Source organism: Lycorma delicatula, chromosome 3 (assembly GCF_047948215.1).
Source record: "Lycorma delicatula isolate Av1 chromosome 3, ASM4794821v1, whole genome shotgun sequence".
Taxonomy (NCBI): Eukaryota; Metazoa; Arthropoda; class Insecta; order Hemiptera; family Fulgoridae; genus Lycorma; species Lycorma delicatula.
Window position 1 is genome coordinate 203,981,263 of NC_134457.1, and position 24,349 is coordinate 204,005,611.

At 31.1% G+C, this 24,349-nt stretch overlaps 1 protein-coding gene across 1 annotated transcript; it reads right to left on the minus strand.

Annotated features, from left to right (window-relative positions):
* Window positions 1–879: 879 nt before the first annotated feature.
* On the minus strand, window positions 880–23,852 carry Dad1 (dolichyl-diphosphooligosaccharide--protein glycosyltransferase subunit). The gene is made up of 3 exons (XM_075359073.1): window positions 23,580–23,852; window positions 8,235–8,372; window positions 880–1,082 (listed from the first exon to the last, which is right to left on the minus strand). Exons 1-2 carry the CDS (start codon window positions 23,785–23,787, stop codon window positions 8,242–8,244), a joined length of 339 nt encoding a protein of 112 aa, XP_075215188.1. The 5' UTR covers window positions 23,788–23,852; the 3' UTR covers window positions 880–1,082; window positions 8,235–8,241.
* Window positions 23,853–24,349: the final 497 nt, after the last annotated feature.

The window sequence follows — 24,349 nt, forward strand, 5'->3', positions numbered from 1 at the left end:
AAAAAAAATCAACTAAGAAAATAAAACATCCAGCTTCTGTCACATTACAGCCCATGCTATAATTTGGATCAAAATTAATAATTTTACATTAAATTTTTTTAACTACTATAAAATTTAAAATAATTAAAAAAAAATTGTAAGCAGGATCCACCATCATTACGAGCCGGAGAGTAAACGGCAGAGTATGGAATGGAAACATCCAAATTCGCCCTGCAAAAAAAGTTCGAGACCCTACCATCCGCAGGAAAACTGATGCTTATGGTTGTTTGGGACTCACAAGGCCCAGGTACTGTAACATTATGAGGAAAGAAGGGGCACGACAATAAACAGTGCACATTAGAGTGAGATGCTTACTGCTAAGCTGAAGCCTGCAATTCAAAGCAAACACCAAGGACTGCTGTCGAAAGGTGTTGTGTTGTTGCACGACAATGCCCGTTCACATACTGCTGAAACTCAACTTTGAAGTACTGGCTCATCCTCTGTATAGTCCTAATCTTGCCCCTTCTGACTACCACTTATTTGGTCCACTCAAAGAGGCATTAAGGGGCCGTCGATTTACCTCAGATGAAACTGTGAAAGAAGCGGTGCATTCCTGCCTCACAGCTCAACCAAAAACCTTCTTTATGAGGGCATAAGGAAGCTTGTGCAATGATGGACAAAGTGAGTTGAAATGCAAGGGGACTACGTTGAAAAATGATGTATATTAAGTTTTCTATTTGTATAGCAATAAAATTTATAACTACATTGCGGATAATAATAGACTTAACCTCGTAAAATTATCTCACACAAAACAATTAAACACACATTACTAATTAAATTACATAACGCCACAAGTTTTAAAAATACACACAATTGTCGGTAAAAAAATTAAAACATATATATCTTTTAAAGCGTATTTATTTATTCATATAAAAATTACATATATTTGAAAAGGTATACTGGTAATACAAATTACAATTCCAGAAAAGGATTTAACAAATAAAATTTAACACAAACAATAACCAGTTTAATTTGTATGTACAGTAAAACATTTCTTCAGTATATTTCCCATCTTTCAAGATTTTAAATGTAATTTGGAAAATCTGTAAAAAAAGAAATATTTATATTACACAGGTTTTATGTTCATAGTAATAATGTATGAGGTGTTAGAAATGTAAATATCTGTGAGGCAAGAGGGCCGAAATCATGTAATCATGCATGCTTAAGTCTCAAGTCAACAAAGCCATCTGTTTTATTACATTAGCTATGGCTATTACTATAAAAACAATAAAGATTTCCACAAAAACTTTAACATGAAAGTGATAGATCAAAATTCTGAACAGTGGGTTAACATCATATTTCATATGTGGATATTTTGAAAAGTCATACACTTTGTGTGACAACACATTCTTTACACCTTATTCTGTACAGTTAAACTGTGTCAATACTGATATCTAAGGCTTAAAACCAAGAGAATGATTCATTCTAATTCACAAATCAAAATTTAATAAATTAATGTATTTGCACGTTAATAACTAGAACTTCATGAATTATAATGTTAAAAAAATATGCTTGTTAACTATGATGCTTGCTCATAAGAATTTCTATTTTCTTACATTATGTAAGTGTCTGTAATTTCAGCTATTTGCAGAAGTTATGGATACAAAGTAATTTAAATTAATAAATTTTACAATATTCATCACATCAGAAACTGGCATGCTTAAAGATTACCTATTTGAATATTACAAGGCAAATTTTCTGTAAATATTTACTTGCAGAAGAGGTAGATCTAGCTAAATGGTTTACAGCTAAAATATATACTTCCACAATTCACATAATTTTAAGAATGGGTGAGCTATTACTTGAAGAAAAGTTAGTTTTGCAGAAACATATTTTCATTAATTATGTTCACATACAAAACTGTTCCGCTAACAAAAATAGACGAAAGGTTTTTGCTCTCCTGTTGGAGGAGATATGTAGAGGACGATCTACTTTTGCAGACCGTTCTCACACCTAGCCCTTTCCTCCTGATTCATTTTTGGGAAAAAACCCAAAACTAAACCCTATTGAGCGATGCCTGTAGAGGTTCTACATTCTTGGGAGTGGTTTGATAGAGCGTTGCTCATAGACCAATTCAAGGATTCTTTCCTGTACTTTGCAAACAAAGTAAGCTTAAAGGCACAAAAAAGTATGACTAAATGCTCATTAGTAAATATTCTCCTCCTACTCCCTCATAAAATACAATACTATAATAATTGCCCTAAGCAATTCTTTATCAGAACTGTTAGAGGTAGTTTTTAAAAAGATGAATTTTTAAAAATATTTTCTTCAGAAAGGACCAACATTTTCTGACCAGGGCAATAAAATAATTCAGCACAAAAAACCAGACTACACACTACAAAATGGAAAATATTTTTATATGCAATACAAAATATGCATATTAAATTAACAATTTTTTTCAAAAGTGTGCAATTTAAAACTATGTAGCAATGAATAGTTTTACTATGTAGTATAATTGATAGGAAGACGTAATTGTATAAACTAAAAACAAAAGTTTGTACGATATGGTTAAATATATTCAATAAAAACAAAATCATATTGTGTATCAACACAATATGTGGATAATGATATGGTATTACCAAATGAATACAAACACGATCTGCAAAACAGAACTCAATTTGACTAAGTTAAAAGTGCATTTAGCATGTCAACTGCAATAACAAAAAATTTATAGGCATTCATCAATTACAGTATAACCTATTCATCCAGACTGGTGGGATTGAATGTGGTTTGGATGAATAAAGGTATGAATAGTTTGGAAAAGAATATACAATACAGAGACCACAAAAATGGTGAAGTTTATTTAAAATACAGAACCTTTCTTAAAAATGATTTTAAATAAAATCAACAGGATGGAGAGATGTTGAGAGACCAATAACACAGTGATTCGCCTATGCCTCGAAAGAAGTTAAGAATTTTACTTAGAACAACATCAAATTTGGAAAAATCTGACCTAAACACAGGAATAGGCCTATAATTTCTGTCATTCATTTGTTTAAATAGTGATGGGCAAGTTATAACATAATTACGGTTGGGAAAGCTTACATTTGCTTATAAATACACACACAAATTTAAGTTGTAATCTGTGGTTGCTCATTTTTGATGTGAATATAAAAAGTCTAAATTTTCTGATCATGAATTTAAGTATTCTAATGCCAGCTAAACTGGTCTTGATAGTCTGGATATCCAGAATATGTATAAAAGGGATTACCGTAGTTAAAATTATTAGAAACATTGTTAAGTTATTATTTTATAGTGACTTATTTGTTAAGAATTTTTGTCCTTACAAAATTTAACCATTCCAAACATTTGGATGTTATTTTTTATTGATTTAAAATTTATAATTATCACTAACCATGTAAGCTGAAGATCTAACTTAATTAGTTCAGCAGAATTTCCCAGAATGCAAAAAAGTAACCACTAATAAAAAATCATTATAACATTTTGTTTAACACCTAACACCAGTGATTTTTTGCCAGCAATTTTCACTTTTCGTATTAGTAAGGAAGCACTTAATACAATATATATCATAATTTTATATTGCACAAATGTATAATATATATATATATATATATTTGTGTAATATAAAATTAACAATTTATACCTATTGATCAGAAACATAAAAATTTAACAACGTTCTTTATAGAATTGCTGTGACAGGGTTTCACAGTTTCACCAGGAAGCCAAAGTAAGAAATTTTCAAAAATTAAAAAGTACTCTTTAACAGCTAATATTATGTTTAAATTTTTAACACATGTGTAGCTTTTTTTTGTTTCACTTGATAACTAGAAATAGTATAGCGGGGATGAAATTTAAAATACTGAAAATCCATTGTCATTTAAAAATTAAATTTTTTTAGATTAATTAAAAATAGTGCAATTGCATTTTGAAATTTGCTGAGCTAAACTACATCCAAAATGCTAATATAATTTAGGAGTAAACATGTACAACCCATAATCTGTTTTATTTAAATTATATAATTACTAAATAATAATATTTTATAATGTCTGTAAAAGTCTCTCTTAAATTTTAACACATCAATGGTTGACTATATCCTACAAGAATGTAGATTATGTTTAACTATAAGTCACATCTATATTTATAAAGTATACACTCTATAAATGTTTATGTGAACACTACGTAGGTTAATAAGAAAACATTGCAAAAACTTTATTGAAACCTAATGACACATATTATCTCATCAGTTGTACAGATAATATCTTAAGTTTGTTACCAAGATACATTTAAAAAATGAAAGAAAAATAAAATGCAGATTGTTGTTTTGTTATAGCAAGAATTAGAGGCACTAGAAAATTTACCTAAAGATGAAGTAGTTAAAAGATATACTTCATTCTGAAATCAACATAAACTGCAATAAAGAATAGAAAGAAAAAGAAAATAAATTTAGTTTTATTGCTCCATTTAACCAGTGATACCACTTTAATGTTTGTCAGATGTTCGTTGTGATTTATTAAATAATGATATAAAACTAAGTGTTCCAACAATTCAACTCAAAACGTCTATTGAAAAGAAAAACTAACAAAATCAAGTTACATATTAAATACCATAATGCAGTGTTTCTAAACCTGTGGGACGTGCCCCCTAAGGGAGTGTGAGCATATCGTAAAGGAAATATTTAAAAAATTTATTAATTTACTGAAAGGAAAGCAAAACAAAATACATTTGAACATAATAAATAATATAAAATACACATTTACTTATAAATAGGATTGTATCTGTGCTGATCAATACTAAATTAAAAACAAATTCAATAATTATTACTGACTTCCTTGGCCCTATCTTGCAGAGTAAAGCTTTTTGGCGGAAGATTTAATATTAGAAACAGACACAGAATTCTTTTTCTATATTTAGCTGAGATCTATATTTTGTCTTCAAAGCAGCCACCGCAGAAAATCCGGTTTTGCAAAGTTAGGATGTTGAAAATTGTTATAGTGTACAAAATGCTCTTGTTTTCAGTACAAAAACTCCACCCCTGCTCAAAATTCAGAGTGATTTATTACTAAATTGTCTTTTGATTTTGCCACTTGCCATGAAAATTTCTTCTTCAGCAACGGAGAGCCCTTTAGGAGTATTTTGAAATGGATCCCTAGCTCAGTCGTAACTTGCTACAAAGTTGTTATCAGCAAGAAAATACTTTTTTAAATTCTTTGCCAGCATGGCTAAATGATTTTCAATGGTTACAAAAACAACTTTCATATGTTCTTCAGCCTTGTAAATTTTAACACATTCATTGACATTTGCAAATATTTCTAGGTTTTTTGCTTTAAATTTCTGCTCCACAATTCCAGTTTTCTACAAAAAGCATTAACTTTATCGCTCGTATCCAACATATCTATATTTGCTACTTGAAGTTGAAGATTCAAGGTATTTTGTTTCTCAAATATTTCGACCAAGTAGCTCAATTCTATCACAAATAAATCATCTTGAAACTTCTCGGCTTCCGGTCAATTTTCCTCTTCTAGAAAAATGGTGATTTTCTCCCTTAATTCATAAACACATTACAAAAATTTCCCACATAACTATTTTACCTTGCAATAAGAGTAATGCAGAATGTACTACACCCATGTCTTTAAACAGTCCAGAAAAGATTCTTGACTTTAAGGGATTCATTTTTGTATAATTTACAACTGTTGATAGCACAATATTCAGACAAGGACTCATTTCTTTGGAAACCACAGCTTCTTGTGAATTATGCAATGTGTCAGACACACTGTGAAGATTTTTGTTTCACAAGTGCTTGTATACTTTGCAATCTTCCAGAAGCACCATCAGTGCATATTCAAATACAAATTTTCCACTCTATGTTCACTTTGTTTATAAAATCATTTAAGACAGCAAATAATGCGTGTGCTGTTGCTTTGAGTTCTATTGGTTTGCAGAAAAGTAGTTCTACTTCTGACATACCATAACAAAATCAAACATAGGCAATGAAATGAGAATTTTTAATGCTATCTGTTGCCTCAACAAGCTGAATTGAAAACAATTTGTCTTGCAACTTCCCAAAAAGCTGATGCTGTACATCTTCAGCTACATCACCAATTTGATGGACAACAGTATCATTTGACAGAGGTATGGACTGCAATAGTTAGGAAAAATTATCTCCAAACATAATTTCTACAATCTCAATTGCAGCTCGCAGCTTCTCACCAATGGCTTTTGAGGCATTTACATCTAGCGATTTTATTTGTAAGAGGCAAGTAAACCTTTTTCATTCACAAAGTTTTTTTTTTAAAATGATGTTGCTTTTCATATGATTTTAATTTTAATTCAAAGAATTTTCGGGTTTTGTTAATGCACTCACTATGAAGCGTTTCCAAATGTTGTTTAAGTTTATCAGGTTTCATGCTGTCTGCTGCCAAAATGTTTGAGCAAACAACACACAGGGGCCTTTCTTCTTTATTTACTTCACTACTGGTATACCCAAAATTTAAATATTCATGAGAATATTTTCTTGATTTTATTTTCGAAACCACGCTTGTCTGTGCACTTGTTAATGCTTCACTATAGATTTGATAGCGATAGAAGGATTGATTTGACTGAGATTGACTGGAATTGAACAAGTTGCAGCATTTATACATGTTTGCGCAGACATTCCAGAAATGTTCGAGACAAATCATAACTTCTCAGGAAGCCATGAGAATGTTTGATATGGTGGATATAAGACAGAACTATAGAGAAGCATCGATTCTAGTTTTGTCAATGCAGAGGATCAGTGTTTCCAAATATCAATAAATTTACTTATTCTTGCCAATTTGTAAGATTTGTAATTAAGGTCATAGTGTACCTTTAGTGTCAAAATACATTATTAATGTATGAGTGGAGGGGTATGATAAGCATTATGATTGAAAATTGGATCACAAATACTGAAAGATTGAGAAACCCTGCCAAAATGTATTTTACATGGGGAGAAATAAATATAAATTTTTTTTTTCATATGGCAACGTCTTGGATCAAAATAATACACATATAGGCTGATGAAAAAATTCACCCCATCACTGTCTGATAGTGTTTTTGTAGAATAAAAATGTTCTGCACAATCTCATTTATGAAATGCAGAACTGATGACCAATATTCTCATATAAAAGAGACAGCTTTCCTACTTTTAGTTTTAATACACTAGCTGCAGGGCGTGCCTATGGTGTTTAAATTGATTATCTCTTATGTAAAAATGTGTTTTTTTTTTTAATGATGAAAATTGATCAAGGAAAAGCGAAAAAATATCAGCAAATCTTCCCCATTAAACTTGGTCTGGATCAGTTTAGTTATCTTTTAAAGATTGCACACTAAACATTTTCATCAAGATCCATAATATCCATATACAAATTCACTCAATATGAGAGCTGGAAGCTTAAATATAAATGTAATAATAAATTTATAATGTATAAATTTATTATTTATACATTATATTCAATTTAGAAAACAAATTATCGTAATATGAAACTAACCTTCCTTGACACAATAACAAAAGAGAAGTTGGCTTCAAAATTAAAAAATCGCTCAGGAGGATAAACAAGATTCAAAGTTCTAATTTTCACCATTATTGTTTCTTCTAATTTTGACCTTTATTGTTTACCATTTGATTTGACCCACTTGTTTTTCCAATAAGTATGTTTAACTGTAACTACAAGGCCAAAAAAAAAATCATATATAAAATTTTAATGGATAATCTATGGTATTTTCAGTATTCATTTATTTGTGTCAAAGGCAGTTATGTTTTAAGATCTGCTACAATAATGAATGAATATATTACGATAGTAAAATTTATTAATTTTCTTAAAATTACTACAAGACTGACTAACAATACAGCATTAGACAAACTCATTTAATAAGAGTAAGAAAAAAGTGAGAATTTATAAAGAGTAAAAATTTATATAGAGTAAGAAAAAAAAATTCATTTTTACAAATAAAAAAGGAAGAAATGAAACCTGAGTCTTAACAAAAATTATTGATTATATGAAGAAAAACAAGTATACAGCTGACCACAAGATATGTACAAACAAATTGGGATTTTCCACTAGTGATCGGTACATTCCAGTGCTAAGCTAGGGGGGGCGCACACACAGACAGACAAACAAAAATGCTGTATAGTAGAGTAGGATATTTTGGTTAATTTTTTGAAGTAATAATTAATCAACTACTGTAATGAAATTTAATTAATATGTAATCAAACTTACCAATGTTTTACCCAATAAAATTAATAACAACAATATGTAGAATAATATGTGCAAAGATAAAATCTGCAAAACCACGCTCAGGGCTTATACCATAAAACTGATTTTTATTCTGTAGGTTAACTTGAAGTCTTAGACATACTGTAAACAAAGTAAAAAATAAAATAGCATCGCATCCGTTAACATATTTTTAGTAAAATGCATCCTAGCAGCAAAGAAAATCAATAAATAAAAATTTTTCCTTATATTTAAATATTAACCATTCATGCAATTAAAAGGTGTAAAAGATCAATCTTTCAACTAGAGCAATCATTTGTTTTATTTATAGTTATAGTTGATGATTTTTAATTAATTTCATCTCTGTAAAAGTTGAAGCAGGTATTAAATTACTAATTTCTCTAATAAAGTTGTCAATTGGCTAAAAGAAGCTACTATAAACTGTTACTGGTGTACGTAATACTTTTTTTAATTTTTTATATGAGAGGTTATGAAATATTATTTTATTAGTATTAATTTATAAAATGATTTGCTTTCTACTTGAGAAAGTACTTCAATTCTATTAATTATATTTAGACCCTCAATAGGAAAATCAAAAGCCTAAACTTTTCTGCAATCTAAACTTGTTTATATGAAAGTGATATGTCTGTAGTCCCTTTCCAACATTTATAATTCAATAGAAATTAAATTGTAAAGACTTAAAATATTTTTTAATTAATTAGAAAATATTATTTATTTTCTGAAACACTAAAACAAATTCATTGCACATAATACAAATTATCTTTTATTTTTGATCCTTCATGACGTTTTGAAAGAATTCTAATATAATTTATAAGGAGTTAATTATTATGAAATACAGACTGGACAACCAAAACCGGCCTGTTTCAGAAAGCCTGCCCAAACAACCAATTACTTAATGATTTTAAAAATAAATTAAATAAAAACACAAAACCATTTGTACTTCCATTAATTAATGAAAATTTATAATTTATTTTTACTCAAGATGTTGGAAGAGGGCACTTTCCTCAGCGATACATTTTTCTACTCAAGTAATCACATTGAGAGACATCAAAACAAACATTTACAATCAACGGGTTTAATAATATTAAATATTCACTCTCAGTTATGTGTGAGGATTTGTTTTTAAAACTTTTATCATTCAAATAACCCCACAGGTAGAAATCACAAGCAGGCAATCTGTAGAATGTGAAGGCCACCACATTAAATGATCAAACTACAAAAACTGTTTGAATGCAGGAAAGTGAAGTTCTACATGTGTGATATCTTCTTCATTCTTAATAAAAGCATTCTTGTATTGATAGTCATAAAAAAAACAGTGACCCAACAATAGGATTTATACTTTACACATCATACATTGATTCTCCTTTTGTTAAGTGATTTTTTAATTTAATTGCTACTCTTACTGTGATATTTAAATTAAGCAACTTTTAAGAAAATATTTCACATTTCCTTAAAGGATTATAAATGCACATAAGCTTTGATTAACATAATCCTTTCTGACACAAAATAAAACTTTTGGAAAAATATGAGATACATACAGTGATGCATGAACACTGTTTAACTAACAACAATAAAGATTAGTAACAGAAACAACCAATATTAGCAATATAGTTGCAATCCAGACAGCAGTCATAAATAATTTCGGGCAGGTTTTAAATTGTTCACCGTATAATAGCAAGTTATTCATCATTGATTCAATTAAATAAAAAATTACATTAGAGTACAGCATATAAATTAATTTTACACGATGAATAAAGACTACTTAGTCATAAACCTTTTTTAATTATCTATAGTGCAAAGTTGTACTTAGGACAAAATCTAATTACATGTCTGTAGTAAAAGTGCTTTATTTCTTTTTGTTTGATAATCATTCTTGACATCTTCCCTTCACTTAAGCTACTGATGTTAAACAGACATCAGTAGCTAGCTCCTCATAAAGATAATCGTTACAATCTTTTATGTATTTGTGTTTCATCATATTTAGAATAAAGAACATCTTTTAGAAAACTTTTTAAAAAGTTCTGCTTGTCATGTTTTCAAGAATGCAAGTGTTCTAGAAAAACCTATTTAAAGCACAGAAACATGATTAAAAAACACAACACCACATAATCTTCCTCACCCTGCCGCCCCGCCCCACAATTTAAAAGAGAGTTTTACAACAACATGGCCAGGATGAAACTGCTGCTAATGAAGCATCACAAGGAATCGTGGCATAACTACCTTGTTATATACAAAGAAGTTCTTTCGGTGTTCAGGCTGAATAAAAGACTACCTGCAGGAAAGAAGCCCCACCACACAGTGCATGGTCAAAGAGGCCTTTTGGCTACTATGAATCTGACCAGGCAGAGGTGCTCGTGGATGTCCTGGAAGATCAGTTCATCTCGAATTCCCCCGATCATAATGTAAACCATGCTACCCAGGTGAAAACATTTCTTGTAAATTACTTTGATCAGGTGGGGCAGGCCCCCTTGCAAAATAGACCGCGTCTCCAAGAAGGAGTTTACCATGATTATTAAGGCAACAAGCCTATAAAGCCCAGGGGCAGATTGGCTCAAATCCCGAGCATTCCAGAACGTACCTCTGGCTATTATAACAACCATCGACACCCTATTTTTGCTACAATGTATGAAGACCGTATCAGAAGTGGGTGTTGCACAGGCACACAGACTCTTTGGGAAAACCACCATATCCGAGCACCTGCAACTCAAAGACATCTGCCTAGAGGACCCTACCCCACAGGGCATAAGGAAAAGGCCTCATGCTGTCTTTGACAAGCCACCATGATTAGCAAGGCTAGGAGAAATTGGATAACAAACCTGAGCCTCGTGCAATTGGATAGGGTGTTCTGGCCTTTTTTTTTTAGACAATGTACGAGCATAACAAACTGAAACCACCAGAAGACTCCCAAGTCAGGTAGGATCAGAAGGTAAGATTTTAACCCTTTTTTAGATGGTATGCAGGAGTACTGCCGAATTCACCAGGTCAGGAGCCCCGCTATTGCGTTTCTGTCATCCCTCTTTTTTTTTAATAGATGATATATGAGAATGACACAGACTGAAGATGCCGGAAGACCCAAAGTTCTAAGGTAAGATCAGAAGGTAAAGTTAACAAAAAAAAAGGGCGAAAGTAAGATCTGTTTCATCGGCACCGATAAAATAAAACAATGAAAGCTTAAGTTGTAAGGTTTGTCATTATTAGGCTTATCATTCAACTATCATACCCCTCCAACGTTAAGTTTACATACAGATAAGTGCTGTGGATTAGGGTCTTAAGTAACAATAAGACACCCCCGGACAGAGTATCTCCCATTTCTGTTTTTACTTCTTTGTACGAAGTAAATTTCAGATTTCAATGGAGTATAAATTTTGACCAACTTAAATCCACTTTGACTAGTTTCAGCATGACGTCTGTACGTACGTATCTCGCATAACTAAAAAGATTAGCCGTAAGATGTTGAATTTTTGGATTTAGAACTTTTGTAACAACTAGTTGTGCACCTCCCCTTTTGACTGCAATCAACTGAACCAAAAGTGTCCAAAAAAAAGCTCAAAATCCAAAAAAATTTGAACTTTTTTTTAAAATTGCAGTAATAAGCTCTCATTGAGAGCTTTTCAACAATATGTCAAGTGGAATTTTCACTGGTTTCAGAGTTATAGCCAAATAAAATTTTAATTGACGAAATATTTGGATCTTACAAGGTTCGAATCAATACTTATTTGGCATATCGGTTCAAATCAGACTTCATCTCCTTTTTTTTTTAATTCAAATATATTGATTTATTAAAAATTATTAATCGGTGACTGTAAAATTTTTTTTACAATAATTATTCATTCAATAATTACAATAAAATATTGTTTATTGTTAATAAACAATAATCATAATTTATAAATGAAATGAAATGTTATGTACTTCTAAAAATCTGTATATGTAATTTAATAGGCATTATTACATATGTGCATGTGTAATAGATTTGGTGAAACATCTGATTATTTAATATTAATTGAAAATGATAATTTAGAATCGTATTATTTTTGGATTTTCTGGTTTAATTCTATTTAAATATTCTGAAATTTCTGTTTAACTTTGTCTACATTAAAGTTAACTACAAAGCGACTGAAAAACAGATCCTCACAAGAACAACACATACATACATGCCCAATCTTTAATAAATTGAAAAAAATTCTTTTTTAGTTCATTACTCCTCTGATACTATTGGATAATAGTCTCCGTTAAGTCAGAGGTAATCTTCATTTCTTTTATCTGTTTTTTGTTGCCAATCATTTAATCGCTCTTTGGTTTGATATACTTCTTCTGATCTTAATTCGTGTACACGTTCTCTAGTTTTCAAATTTTCTCTACCTTTATATTCATCATTCTCTCTTAATCTTTTTATTCTTCCCTTGTTCTTAACATTTTCTTCCTCTTCATATTAATCTTCTTGACTTTTTTTTCAGATATATTTCTTCTTCTTGTTATCTTTCATTTTCCTGTACGATTGATCTTTTTTCATTTTTGATTATTCAGCAAATAATCCAACAATAAAAATTGAATATGTTACACAGTAAGTTGGAAATTAACATTTGTAACCAGCATTTCACTAAATGGAATAATTTAATTATTATTCATTTTTATTTATACGACACACCAGAAACAAATAAACAAAACAATAACACACCCCCGGATAGGGTACATCCAGTTTCTGTTTTTTTTTTTTGTTTCAGGTCTGTTACAGGTGCTACAGACTTACTACAACAAACAAGGAGGACACCATTTTCGACCTTGCAGTCTCTCCAAACACCTCCTAAATTCATGTATGTCTAAAAGAAAATGAATGTTTGTTGTTTCTTGCTATTGTCATCTACAGCACACACAAGGCGATCACTGCTCCTTCATGTGTGCCAATATTCTACTTACATAAATTGTAAGTCACCCCCAAAATCCTTAATTCTGTTTAGAGAAGATAATGAAGACCAAATACAGCGATGGAAGAAAACCCCAGCAGTCGCCTGACAGAAGAGGCCTGCACTTTCCCCTGTGTTGCCCTTTTCAGGGCTCACATGGTTACGGTTACGGCTATGGTTACGGTTATATTTATTTACAACCGAATACAAAAAGACAGCCCAAGGAAGAAAGAAGCAGGATTCACATCTCACGATGACGAACTAGACCAAGCCCTGACTGGGCTGATGCAGGATGAAGATGGCGACAGTGAAGAAGAGCCTGCAAAACGTAAATTCACTAACCATTTTTCCTTCCTTCGACTTACAATTTTGGCCTATCGCCAACACATGAGAGACTCTGGTGAAATGAGCGCATTGCACCCTCCAGTAACTAGAGTCCCATCAGGCGCACCCTTGCTAGACCAAAAGACACTATCATCGAAAGTGGACGGACTAAAGGGGAATCGGGCCGGAGAAAGATGAAATTACCCTGCTAATTTTCCATGGGCATCCTGACCGCCGTAGAGGAAGACCTTGTGACAATTCCAGTCACAATCCACCACACCATCTGTCTCCGTTCCTAGCTCTGATGGGCTATGCCCACAGGTCGTCTTACTGACCCTCTTCACTGATTACATATAACAGTCATTAGCTAGGCCTCAGTCAGGATGCCAGCAATGCAAATGCCTCTGTAGATATTTCCATCAGTTAATAACTCGGCCTTTGCCTTCTCTGCAAGCTTTTTCGGACATCTTCTTTCTTTTGTCCTATACAGTTGCCCTCAAATCTATCCAACCAAGCTCGTGGAAGCGCGAAAACTGCGCCTAGATCAAATCATTGGACTCTAGTCAATAGTCTTAAGTAACCCAAAATTCATAGAGTGTAATTACATAACAAAATAGAGTCCAAATCAGTGTTAATAATCTCTACCACACAAGTGTTGATTGCAACTACAGCAATTTAGACCAAATACTGCTCCTAATTCAGAAATTAAAAATAAATGTCATCTGAAATATATCAATTTAGTTCAAGTCAACTTTTAAGTTTAATTTTAATTGGGAACTCTGTACCCTAATACATTGAGGAAATTTCCACCGACTTACTAGATCTCTGGTCTGATCCACTTTCGGAATCTTGAAATAGCCCCTCCCATACTGAGTTCCCTACCAAATAACAAATTAAATTTATCTAACCAGGGCACAATGCAAAATAGCCAACCTTAAATAAACAAAACGCCCAAACAAGTCCACCAGGATACTACTGTGACTAAAAATAAACATCAAACCCCTTTAACTGCTCTTTGCAGGGCAAGTAACCTGAGGAAGCCAGCCACTATCAACCATTCTCTGCCTTCCAGTTAATTCGCACATCCAGAAAAGTACAAAGTTTTTCAAGCTACCTAACAACTCCAGAACGTTCAGCTTCTTACTTCGGGGAAACACACAGGACATGGTCCACGATACCATCGATCCTACAGTTCAGGCAAAGACCCATCTGCCAAACCAAACCTAGCTAATCTCTGAAAAAGCACTGTCACTTTCAGATCAGCAATGATTTGTCATGAGTGTTTATCATATTTAATGGCTTTTAAAATTTTTGACATACTCTCATATGTTTCTTTCATTCCTACAGTATGTGCTACTGGTATAAAAGAAATCTTATTCAAGTTATGCAATAAAAATGCCTTTAAGCTTCTTTTTGATGAGTCTATAAATAAATGCCAATCATGAATAACATATTCAATGTCCAGTTCAGACATTAGCCCCCTAACAACATGGCAGGAGCAAATTAAACCATCTCTTCTAAAGTATTTCAGTAAATTTTCATTTCAATTTCTATATACTGAAATTTTAGTATCATTGTTTAATAAATTCCATTCCTTAAGACATGAACCTAGGAGGAGTTCTACTTGTTGTTTTGACAGATACTAGTCACATTTAGGTCGCTTAATTCTGCTAACCTCAATGGTGAGTTTCAGTATTTGATTCTTCTGGAATGTAATTAATATCTATTGAAGTTGAGGATTCATTGATTGAGCCTTCTGGGAAATCAAAAATTTCTTTCCAAGAAGTTGGAGCGATTGGAATCAGTAAATCAACACCATGGTGTCTGGTCTCATAGTTGAATGAACATTTGGGTATGCAATACAATACTGTTTTTATAGTTTGAAACTGGTAACATTTGTTATGCAAAAATAACAGTCACCATAATGGTTAGTAGGCTCTCGCCAAATTATACATATGCCAAAAGGCAAATGCTCTTTTTTTCCTTTTAACCTCTGGGTTAATTTAACATAGCACTTTATGCATGCTACATGGGGAGCCCAGGATTTATCTTGAAGGGACGGTTAAAATAATGATTGTAAGCAATTTTCAGCAGATTTGATACTGGTTTTCACTGACTTTTCATGGTGAAATCTACATAAACATAACAAAAAAAATATTTGGAGAAATTTTACAAGCCTGATTTTTATTCACTGTAAAATTCAAAATTTGTTTAATGAATGAAAGTAAAGACATTACAGAAATACTTAAGTATAAAAACAATTAAGTTTTAATTTTAAAAAATTTAATTACTTAAAATACTTCATAAAATTTTTTCACCATGAAGTGCAATAAAACACAGCGTGAAACACAAACACGTAGCTTAACAAATCTTTATGTTCAATAAAATAATACCAAAAGTTGTTGTGTCAAAAATCTTTCACTTAATTTATGACATCACTTATGAAACAATCTTTATAATTTGTGTATGATAAAACCATTACCACAACTAAAGAACACGACAAATCAAGAGCTGAACTCATATACTGAAAAAAAAAAATAACGTGAAGAAAATTTTGTTATGTTGAATTACTCATTACATAACTCAATGATATGCCTACACATGTCTACTTGACTATACATGTCTGGCTTGACATGAAATGGCATTCTACTGTTACGTATCAAATATAGGTCTACAGCATGCATCACAATATAAATCGGATGTGAATAAGCAAACATACAGATGTAGTACCTTATTTGTATCATTTGTTCAATGAATGATGGAACAAATAAATTTAAGGGGTTGTAACTTAAGAACATTACGTGATAGGTTGTTTCAGAATACATAATCAGACTTAGCATATAAAATAGTATATAGAACACAAACTACATTTTCAATTGCAATTTTATGTTAAGTGATATTAATAATCAAGGGAGCAATATTATGACAACCTGATACTGCTTTCATATTTTCAGTCTAATTCTTAACTAAGTCTCATGAATAACTCAGTCTGTCTCATAAAAAAAAGAATATATACTACTATGGCCATGAACTATAAATATATTGTCACCGAATGGCTTTGACGGCACGTGGCATTTAATAACCTTATAGTAGCCCTACAAAGGGCCTTTTTTTGCATTCACTCTGAGAAGAGCTGTTTAGTCCAGAAGCTGGTCTCCAGTCGGGGAGTTGTGGTTTCCCCTCATTGGCAGTTGGGACCCCACACAGCATGGGAGTGGTAGTCCCCAGAGCCCTGCAGTGTCGAGTCTACATCGGTCGTCTTTCGCCAGTGTGACCGAGGTAGTTCTCCCCGAGCCATCCCACACTGGGCCAGCTCCTGCTGCTGAGTCTGCCGGCCAGGGCGATTGAAGCCTGGCGAGCTGGAATGGGACATTAACGTCTGCGTACAGCGACCCCCTCAGCCGGCCGGTCAGGCCTGCTGCTCCTGCAGGGATGGCATCCGCCGGGAGGTCCCATGTTGAGGCGACCAGGGAACTTCTTGGTCTTCTCCAGATGGTGGTCGACAATGAATTAAAAATTCACTGTCGTGCATGCTCTTTTATTGGAGCATGAGAGTGGTGGGGCCGCAGCGCCACTTTGGTGGGAGAACAACATGGTCATCTGCACGGCGGGAGTGACACTTGTACCAGCGCGTACGTATACTGTGTTCCAGCTGACATCTGAGCTGCTACCGTTATTAAATTAGGCATATATGTTATAACAATACATATATATAAATATATATATATGTAAAACCCTCCCAAACTGGGAGGGTGTCTCATATTGTTGTCTTGACAGTTTATGTAATTAAATTATATTTAATTAAAAATTAATTTTTGAAGTACATCTTTATTAAAACTAAATTACCAATAATTTCCAGATTAAAAAATTAAACTGGTCACATAACAAATGCTCTGTTTTGTTTTTAATCTCTTAAAAAATATTTAAATGTTTAATCATTTTAAAAGGAAAGAAGAATTACTAAATATGGACGAAGCAGGAGCGACATAAAATGCCAAATAGCACAGGCGAAACAAGCTTTCATTCAAAAATATAATTTGCTTACATCAAAAATTAATTTAAAATCAGGAAAACATTTTTGAAAGCATATGTTTGGAGCGGCCCTTTATATGGAAGTGAAACCTGCACGACCGGAGTACCCGAGAAGAAAAGATAGAAACTTTTGAAATGTGGTGCTATAGAATATTAAAAATCAGATGGGTGGATAAAGTGACAAATGAAGAGGTGTTGTTGGCAAATAGATGAAGAAAGAAGCATTTGGAAAAATATAGCTAAAAGAAGAGACAGACTTATAGGCCACATATTGAGGCATCCTGGAATAGTCGCTTTAATATTGGAGGGACAGATAGAAGGAAAAAATTCTGTAGGTAGGCCACGTTTGGAGTATGTAAAACAAATTGTTAGGGATGTAGGATGTAGGGGGTATACCAAAATGAAACGATTATCACTAGATAGGGAATCTTGGAGAACTGCATCAAACCAGTTGAATAACTGAAGAAAAAAAAAATCTCACGATTTATTGCACCTTAAGAGTCATTCAGTTTTAAGACTACCACCTACCATGTCGTACTGAATTTGACTGAAGATCTGGTCACTAATGAAATGTCATGGTAGAGTGTAACTTTTGTGAGAAGTTTGAAAGCATGATTCCTTTTAAAATTGGAAATTGATATATGAACTAGTTAAAATGATGAGAAAATATTTCTCACTAATAGAGATAAATAGTGAACACAGTTTTATTGATAATACCGTAATAAATGTGGATGGCAATGAAAATTTTTATGGACGGTGGCAAATTAATCAAGACTTGCTAGGAATTAACAATGAACTAATTTCTTTGGCTAACAATTAAACACATAGGATACAATTATCAATATTATATCGGTGTCAAAAAAAAATCTGCTTTGATGGCGACAGTAATGTAGCAAACCTTCACTGTTAATTTCTACAACGTATCATGAATAACACCGTACCCTTGAAAAAATTCCATACATTATTTCTATACAAATTCAAATAAGTTTTAAAGGGCTTCTTTGCATTTTACTTGTACTTTCTTGTCCCAAACTAGGCTTCTGACATTTTGTTAAAAAGTGGAATTTTCTTAATTTTTTTCACCTTTAAATTTTTTAAATTATCAACTTATATAAATACTGTTTCCAAGTGATAAGTGGTGAGGTGTAAATTACTGCACCTCTACCTACTATTACCAGTGCTTGTTATATAAAGAACAAGCAGCATTACATAAATTGTCTGCGGTCAAGAGGTGTGGAGAACTGACCAGTTCTTTTCTCTTACAGAAGCATAGATACAAATACTTAATTTTATTATTAATTTTAAATTCTGCATATAACTTAAACTATTGTAATTCATGTATTCTTATCTGTTTTTTTTTTTTTGTAGAGCTGAAATTTATATTACTGTAAGGGAATGGAAGAAATTCATATAATTTAACAAATTAATGCAAATAATTTTTTTAATTGATCGTAACCTTCTTCCAAAAGTAAATTTTCTGTGTTTTTATTAATATTTATGTTCAGTAAAGCTTAAAAATTCTCTACTATGAATATTCTTTTATTTTTTTGAGGTAGATGAGGTGATGTGGTAGATGTCTGTACATCTATCTTATTTCATAACTATTACAGTTTATAAAATATCAGGTATAATATTAGAACATTATCATTCAATTCACATTAGATCAAGGAAACGCCTCTAATGATGCAGAAAATACAAAAAAAAAAAGAAGATTATAAATGAGTTTGTAATTGGTTAGGTTGTATCGTTTTCTGTGCAAAGTAGTATTTTAACGTATATTTATCTGAGGAAAAAATTCAAATTCAATTTTTTCCATCCTGTCCGTCGGATTGCTAGAAGGTAATGCCAGCTCATTCAGTAATGCCAGCTCATAATTATGAATAATGATTTTTTTAATTTTTATGGTTGAATGCATTTTAATACACTCCTTTATTTACTGTATATTTTATTGCTTACATAGATATTATTAAAAAATATCGCTAAAGACATACGTTAGATTTTTTTGTGTAAATTTATAGTCTTGTAATCGTAACTTTGTGTATCATGTATCTGTTCGTATCATATTTATGTTACTTCATTAATATGCACAAATAATTTATTTAGTCAAGTGTAGATGCATGCACTGTTTTTTATTACAGTTTTTGAGTGTTTTTTACTAATTGAATTTGTTTTTAATCTAGGTATATTTCCCGGTTTCTCCGACCTTTACATTCTTATTTCTGCTTCTTGAGAAACAGAACTGGAGAATATTAAAAATCAGATGGTTGGATAAAGTGATAGATGAAGAGGTGTTGGAGCACATTAATGAAGAAAGAAGCATTTGGAAAAATACAGTTAAAAGAAGAGACAGATTTATAGGTCACATATTAACGCATCCTGGAATAGTCATTTTGATATTGGAGGGGCAGGTAGATGGGAAAAATTGGGTAGGTAAGGCACATTTGGAATAATGTTTGGAATATGTAAAACAAACTGTTAGGGATGTAGAATGTAGGGGATATACTGAAATGAAATGACTGGCATTAGATAGAGAACTTTGAAGAACTGTATCAAACCAGTCAAATGACTGAAGACAAAAAAAAATCATTTTAAAAAATTCATGTCAAATATTGAAATGTTAATATAGTATTAATACTAAAATATTGCTGTCAAATAATAGTACACTACACAAGAAGAAGTCAAACAAGGTAATATAAATAAAATAATATAAACTGCGAAGCAAAAAACTATTTATAGGTGTTTTTAATTTCTCTAATGATTAAATTGCAATAAAAGAACAAACTACATTCAAAATAATAGAAATTACTGAATATAATCAAAACTATCATTCTGAACAGATTCCGGCTAACTTTACTTGCTCCAACAGTTAAAACTAGTTATCGCTTAAGACATCCCAATGCAAAAGAGTTTACTCCATATTGGTTGGGGACAAAAAGATCTTTGGACAATTATATTGTTGTAATTCTTAATTTAAAAAACCCTCCTCTAAATGCATATATACTGTTTAAAGTTACAAATTATGATACCTGTGAGTTAGCATTTCCACCAAATTTTTTTTGAAATTACAGAAACATATAATTATTACATCTATTATGACATATATTAAATTAGATGAACAGTTTTATTTAAAATGGCTCATTTGAATACAACATAAAAAATATTTTTAGAATCAACAGTGAGGAGATGATGGCTATTAACTTTTTGCAAAATAATGGAATAATTCCCAAGATAAAGATGTTTTCTAATAATCATCAAATGTCCTTAAAATTCAGTCCAAAAATAAGGTTGAGAAGTTATAAGAAGAGTTGTCACAAGGAACATGGTGTAAGAAGTAGTTGGCTAGAAGTTATAAAGAAAGATTATTGAAAATTTAGTCATTTCATTTCTTGACAGAGAAGAAAATACATTACTGCCTATAACAAAAGAAAATATTATGCCTGGCTCAATAATTGCATCAAACAGCTGGATATATATCAGAATTTATGGGAAGAAGGATATTAACATTATACAGTTTAATCATTATAATTTTGTAAATTCACAAACCCTAAAACAAATGCAAATGTGAAATGGGGTAACAAAAAAAAATTTCATGCAATCATATTTAGCAGAATTTACAGGGAAGAAAAAACTGAGTAGCACTGATCCATTTGAAGCAATTTTAAAAGATATAAATGAATGTTATAATTCAATAATGAATTAAATTTATAAATTTAATTTTTTTAAATTAAAATGCACATATATGTGTTCATAGATTGTAATCATCATACATGTTTATACGTGTAAAAGATTAGGTGGTATGCTAACTGGATCCTAAATATTAAACTATAAACTTTACAACTGAATAAAAACTTAATAAACAACTAAATTTTCTTGATGGTAATTATGTCTAATTGTGGACTCGTCTTTGATTTTGATGGAATTCATTATATACCTAATAGGTCCTTATTTAGAACCTAAGTTATTAGTCACGATTTAAATTATTTATTGGAGATGTCTTTCACGAGAGTTGCATCCCTCCTAAGTTTAACTGTACCCTTGCCAAAAGTTTCATAATTTAGCACTGTGCAGTATATTATGCATTATTTTTTGACTATATAATTTGGTTTTAGTGTAATTAAGTGCATTTAAATTAATATATATTAGTATATTTAAATTAAGTAATTTTAAAACAGCTATTTTTAAAATATTTGTGAAATTAAGTTAAGATTAGATTTAATTAAGTTAAGATTAGATTCACTTAAGATTAAACTAAGTTAGGTTAAGCTTAAGATGAAGGTTTTAGTAAATGTGCAATAACTTTGTTGTAAATTTACTTGCAAGTAAATAACTTAGTTTAAATGAAATTTAATTGGGTTTAGTTAAGTTTAAGTTACAAAACTAACGATACCGTGTACTAACTTAGGATATCAGCAAACATAACCTTACACTTGCTTTCTAACATCATCACTTTAAATATTAAATTGGCTGGTTGTTAGGTTAGTCCATAATTGCATACAATAATGTAATCAAAAAATAATATACATTAAACTTGTACAGTGCTGAATTACAAAATTTTTGATTAGGGTTTTGCATAACTTATATGGGACTTGACTCTGATAAAAGATGTTTCCAATAAATAATTTTAATTATAATGAATATCTAAGGTTCTAAATAAGATACACTCTAAATTTCATTAAAATTACAGGTGATTCCGTAATGATTTACATTCTTGACCTCACATTTAAGATTATAGATTATTTGTTTTTAAGTGCAGAATACTACTTTAGTTTATACATCCACCATCACCTAAAGAAATATAAAATATTCATCACAATGACGTATCTATAGACACAAATGTATATATACTCGGACTCCATTCCTGTACAATATAAATTAAAATAAAACCAAGAGGATCAAAAAAAAAATGCAATATTAATAAAAAACAAAATATCACAACTGCATAACCAAGTATATATACACTAAGTACTTAGCTCATATACACAACTTAGTCTATATTTGTTCTGTTAAGTTAAGAATAATATAGTCTTATATTTGGTCTAAGTTATAACCTCATTCAAAGTCATCTTATAGTCCAAGCTAAATACACTAAGTAAAATATAGTCTTCAGAACAACAAACAGATCATTACACACAAAACTATCAACAACAAACACAATATGCCCCTACAACATAAAATTATTACGGAATTGCATATGTATGAACACATTCATAAGCTTTCAGAACCAGAAACAAATTAATACACATAAACTCTCAACAAGCTCCTGTAGCATAAAATCTAGCAGCTCTGGCACTGCCTCAAAGAAACAAAATACAAAGAAAGTTAGATTCAAAGTTGGCCTTGTAGATGTGAATCAAAATCCACCAGCATTAACAGCAGCCTAAATAAAATCAATAAAATACATAATTTTTCTTTACGAGCAGACACAAACAAAAGATCATATCATAACAGACTTGAACATTATGAAATGATCAAATACACAATAAACAGAATTCAAATCTAACACAATGTTTTATTAAAATCTAAATACGTATCTTCCTCACGAAATATAATTGTCTGCAAAAACATAAGTCAACACCATGGTGAGAAACGGCAGCAACAGTCACTGAAGACCACAGAAACAGTTAAAACATCTATTATCAACACACTCAGTTCTTCATTACTTTTTGTCTAGCTGCAATAAACTTTATCAATGTCACATTCCTTATTCTGCAATTGTCAAGTAAGATTCTGATATTCTCATGCAAATTTACTAAACTACTCTATTACAATATCTTACCCTACATTATGGTCACCATACCAAAGTGAAATATGTAGATTAAAATGGAATATATACGATTAACCTTATTATATATTATGTGTTTGTAGTCAAATTAAAGTCAAATGAATTTTTTGAGGGCACTTTATACCCTGAAATTTATAACGGTCATATAATTAAATTATACAACCGTAAAAATAACACATACGGAACTATGAGAGTTTCCCTAACGACTAATGAAAACATATATTTCAGTAACATAATCAATAGAGAAAAACAACTACAACAATCCTTAAATGGAGAGATATCGAGTCATACCTGCTAAAACGAAACAGCTAACACAAGAAATGAATCCACTCAAAAACGAATTAAATGGAAAAGTTCCCACTAAACAACAATAAAGAAACTGTATTACACCAGTTAAAAACACGTATAACAAGTATGCGTCTATTATTTTAAGTTTTTTGGGGGTATTATTCGCATACTCTTCATAGAATTTACCCAACACACCGCTCAAATTAGCCATTTCGCGGACACCGAACTATACACGTAACAGCTAATATTCAACTTCTGATATCTTGATATATTGCCTTCATATTTCCACAACTCACTTGATAACTTCGATTAAATTTTCTATTCCAGAAATAATATGGTATAAAAGAAAGATAAACAAACGGTGATAAAATTAATTAAAAAAATAATGCAGTAAAAACACTCTGTATGATGGGATAGTTCTGGAAGTTTCAGCAGAATTTAAGATACTGAACAGTGAATTTTTTTTGTTATACATATAACATAAATATTATAAACTTGGAAGAAGCAATTTTTATTTTGCCATTAGAAATAAGTTTTTAATGAATCTGCATTTAAACGGTAATAGAAAATCTTGGATGATGAGTTTTTCAAAAACATGAACAAGATATATAAAAGAAATCTGATGTGGACATTACTTAACTTCCTTGAACGCCTAATTACACATTTTTTAAAATGAAAAGTACATAAAATTTTATTTCATTAACAACTTCTGGTATTTTATCTTTTTTTTTTATTGTTATTATTGAATTATTACTTATTGTAAAAACATTTTT

Bases quoted from the DNA above. Each gene is read 5' to 3' on its own strand.
- Dad1 (XM_075359073.1), bottom strand. From the start codon at position 23,787: ATGGCTAATTTGAGCGGTGTGTTGGGTAAATTCTATGAAGAGTATGCG. The intron at 8,373-23,579 runs GTATGACTCGAT...CTTTGTTTACAG, and splicing joins TAGCTGTTTCGTTTTAGCAG to TATGTCTAAGACTTCAAGTT.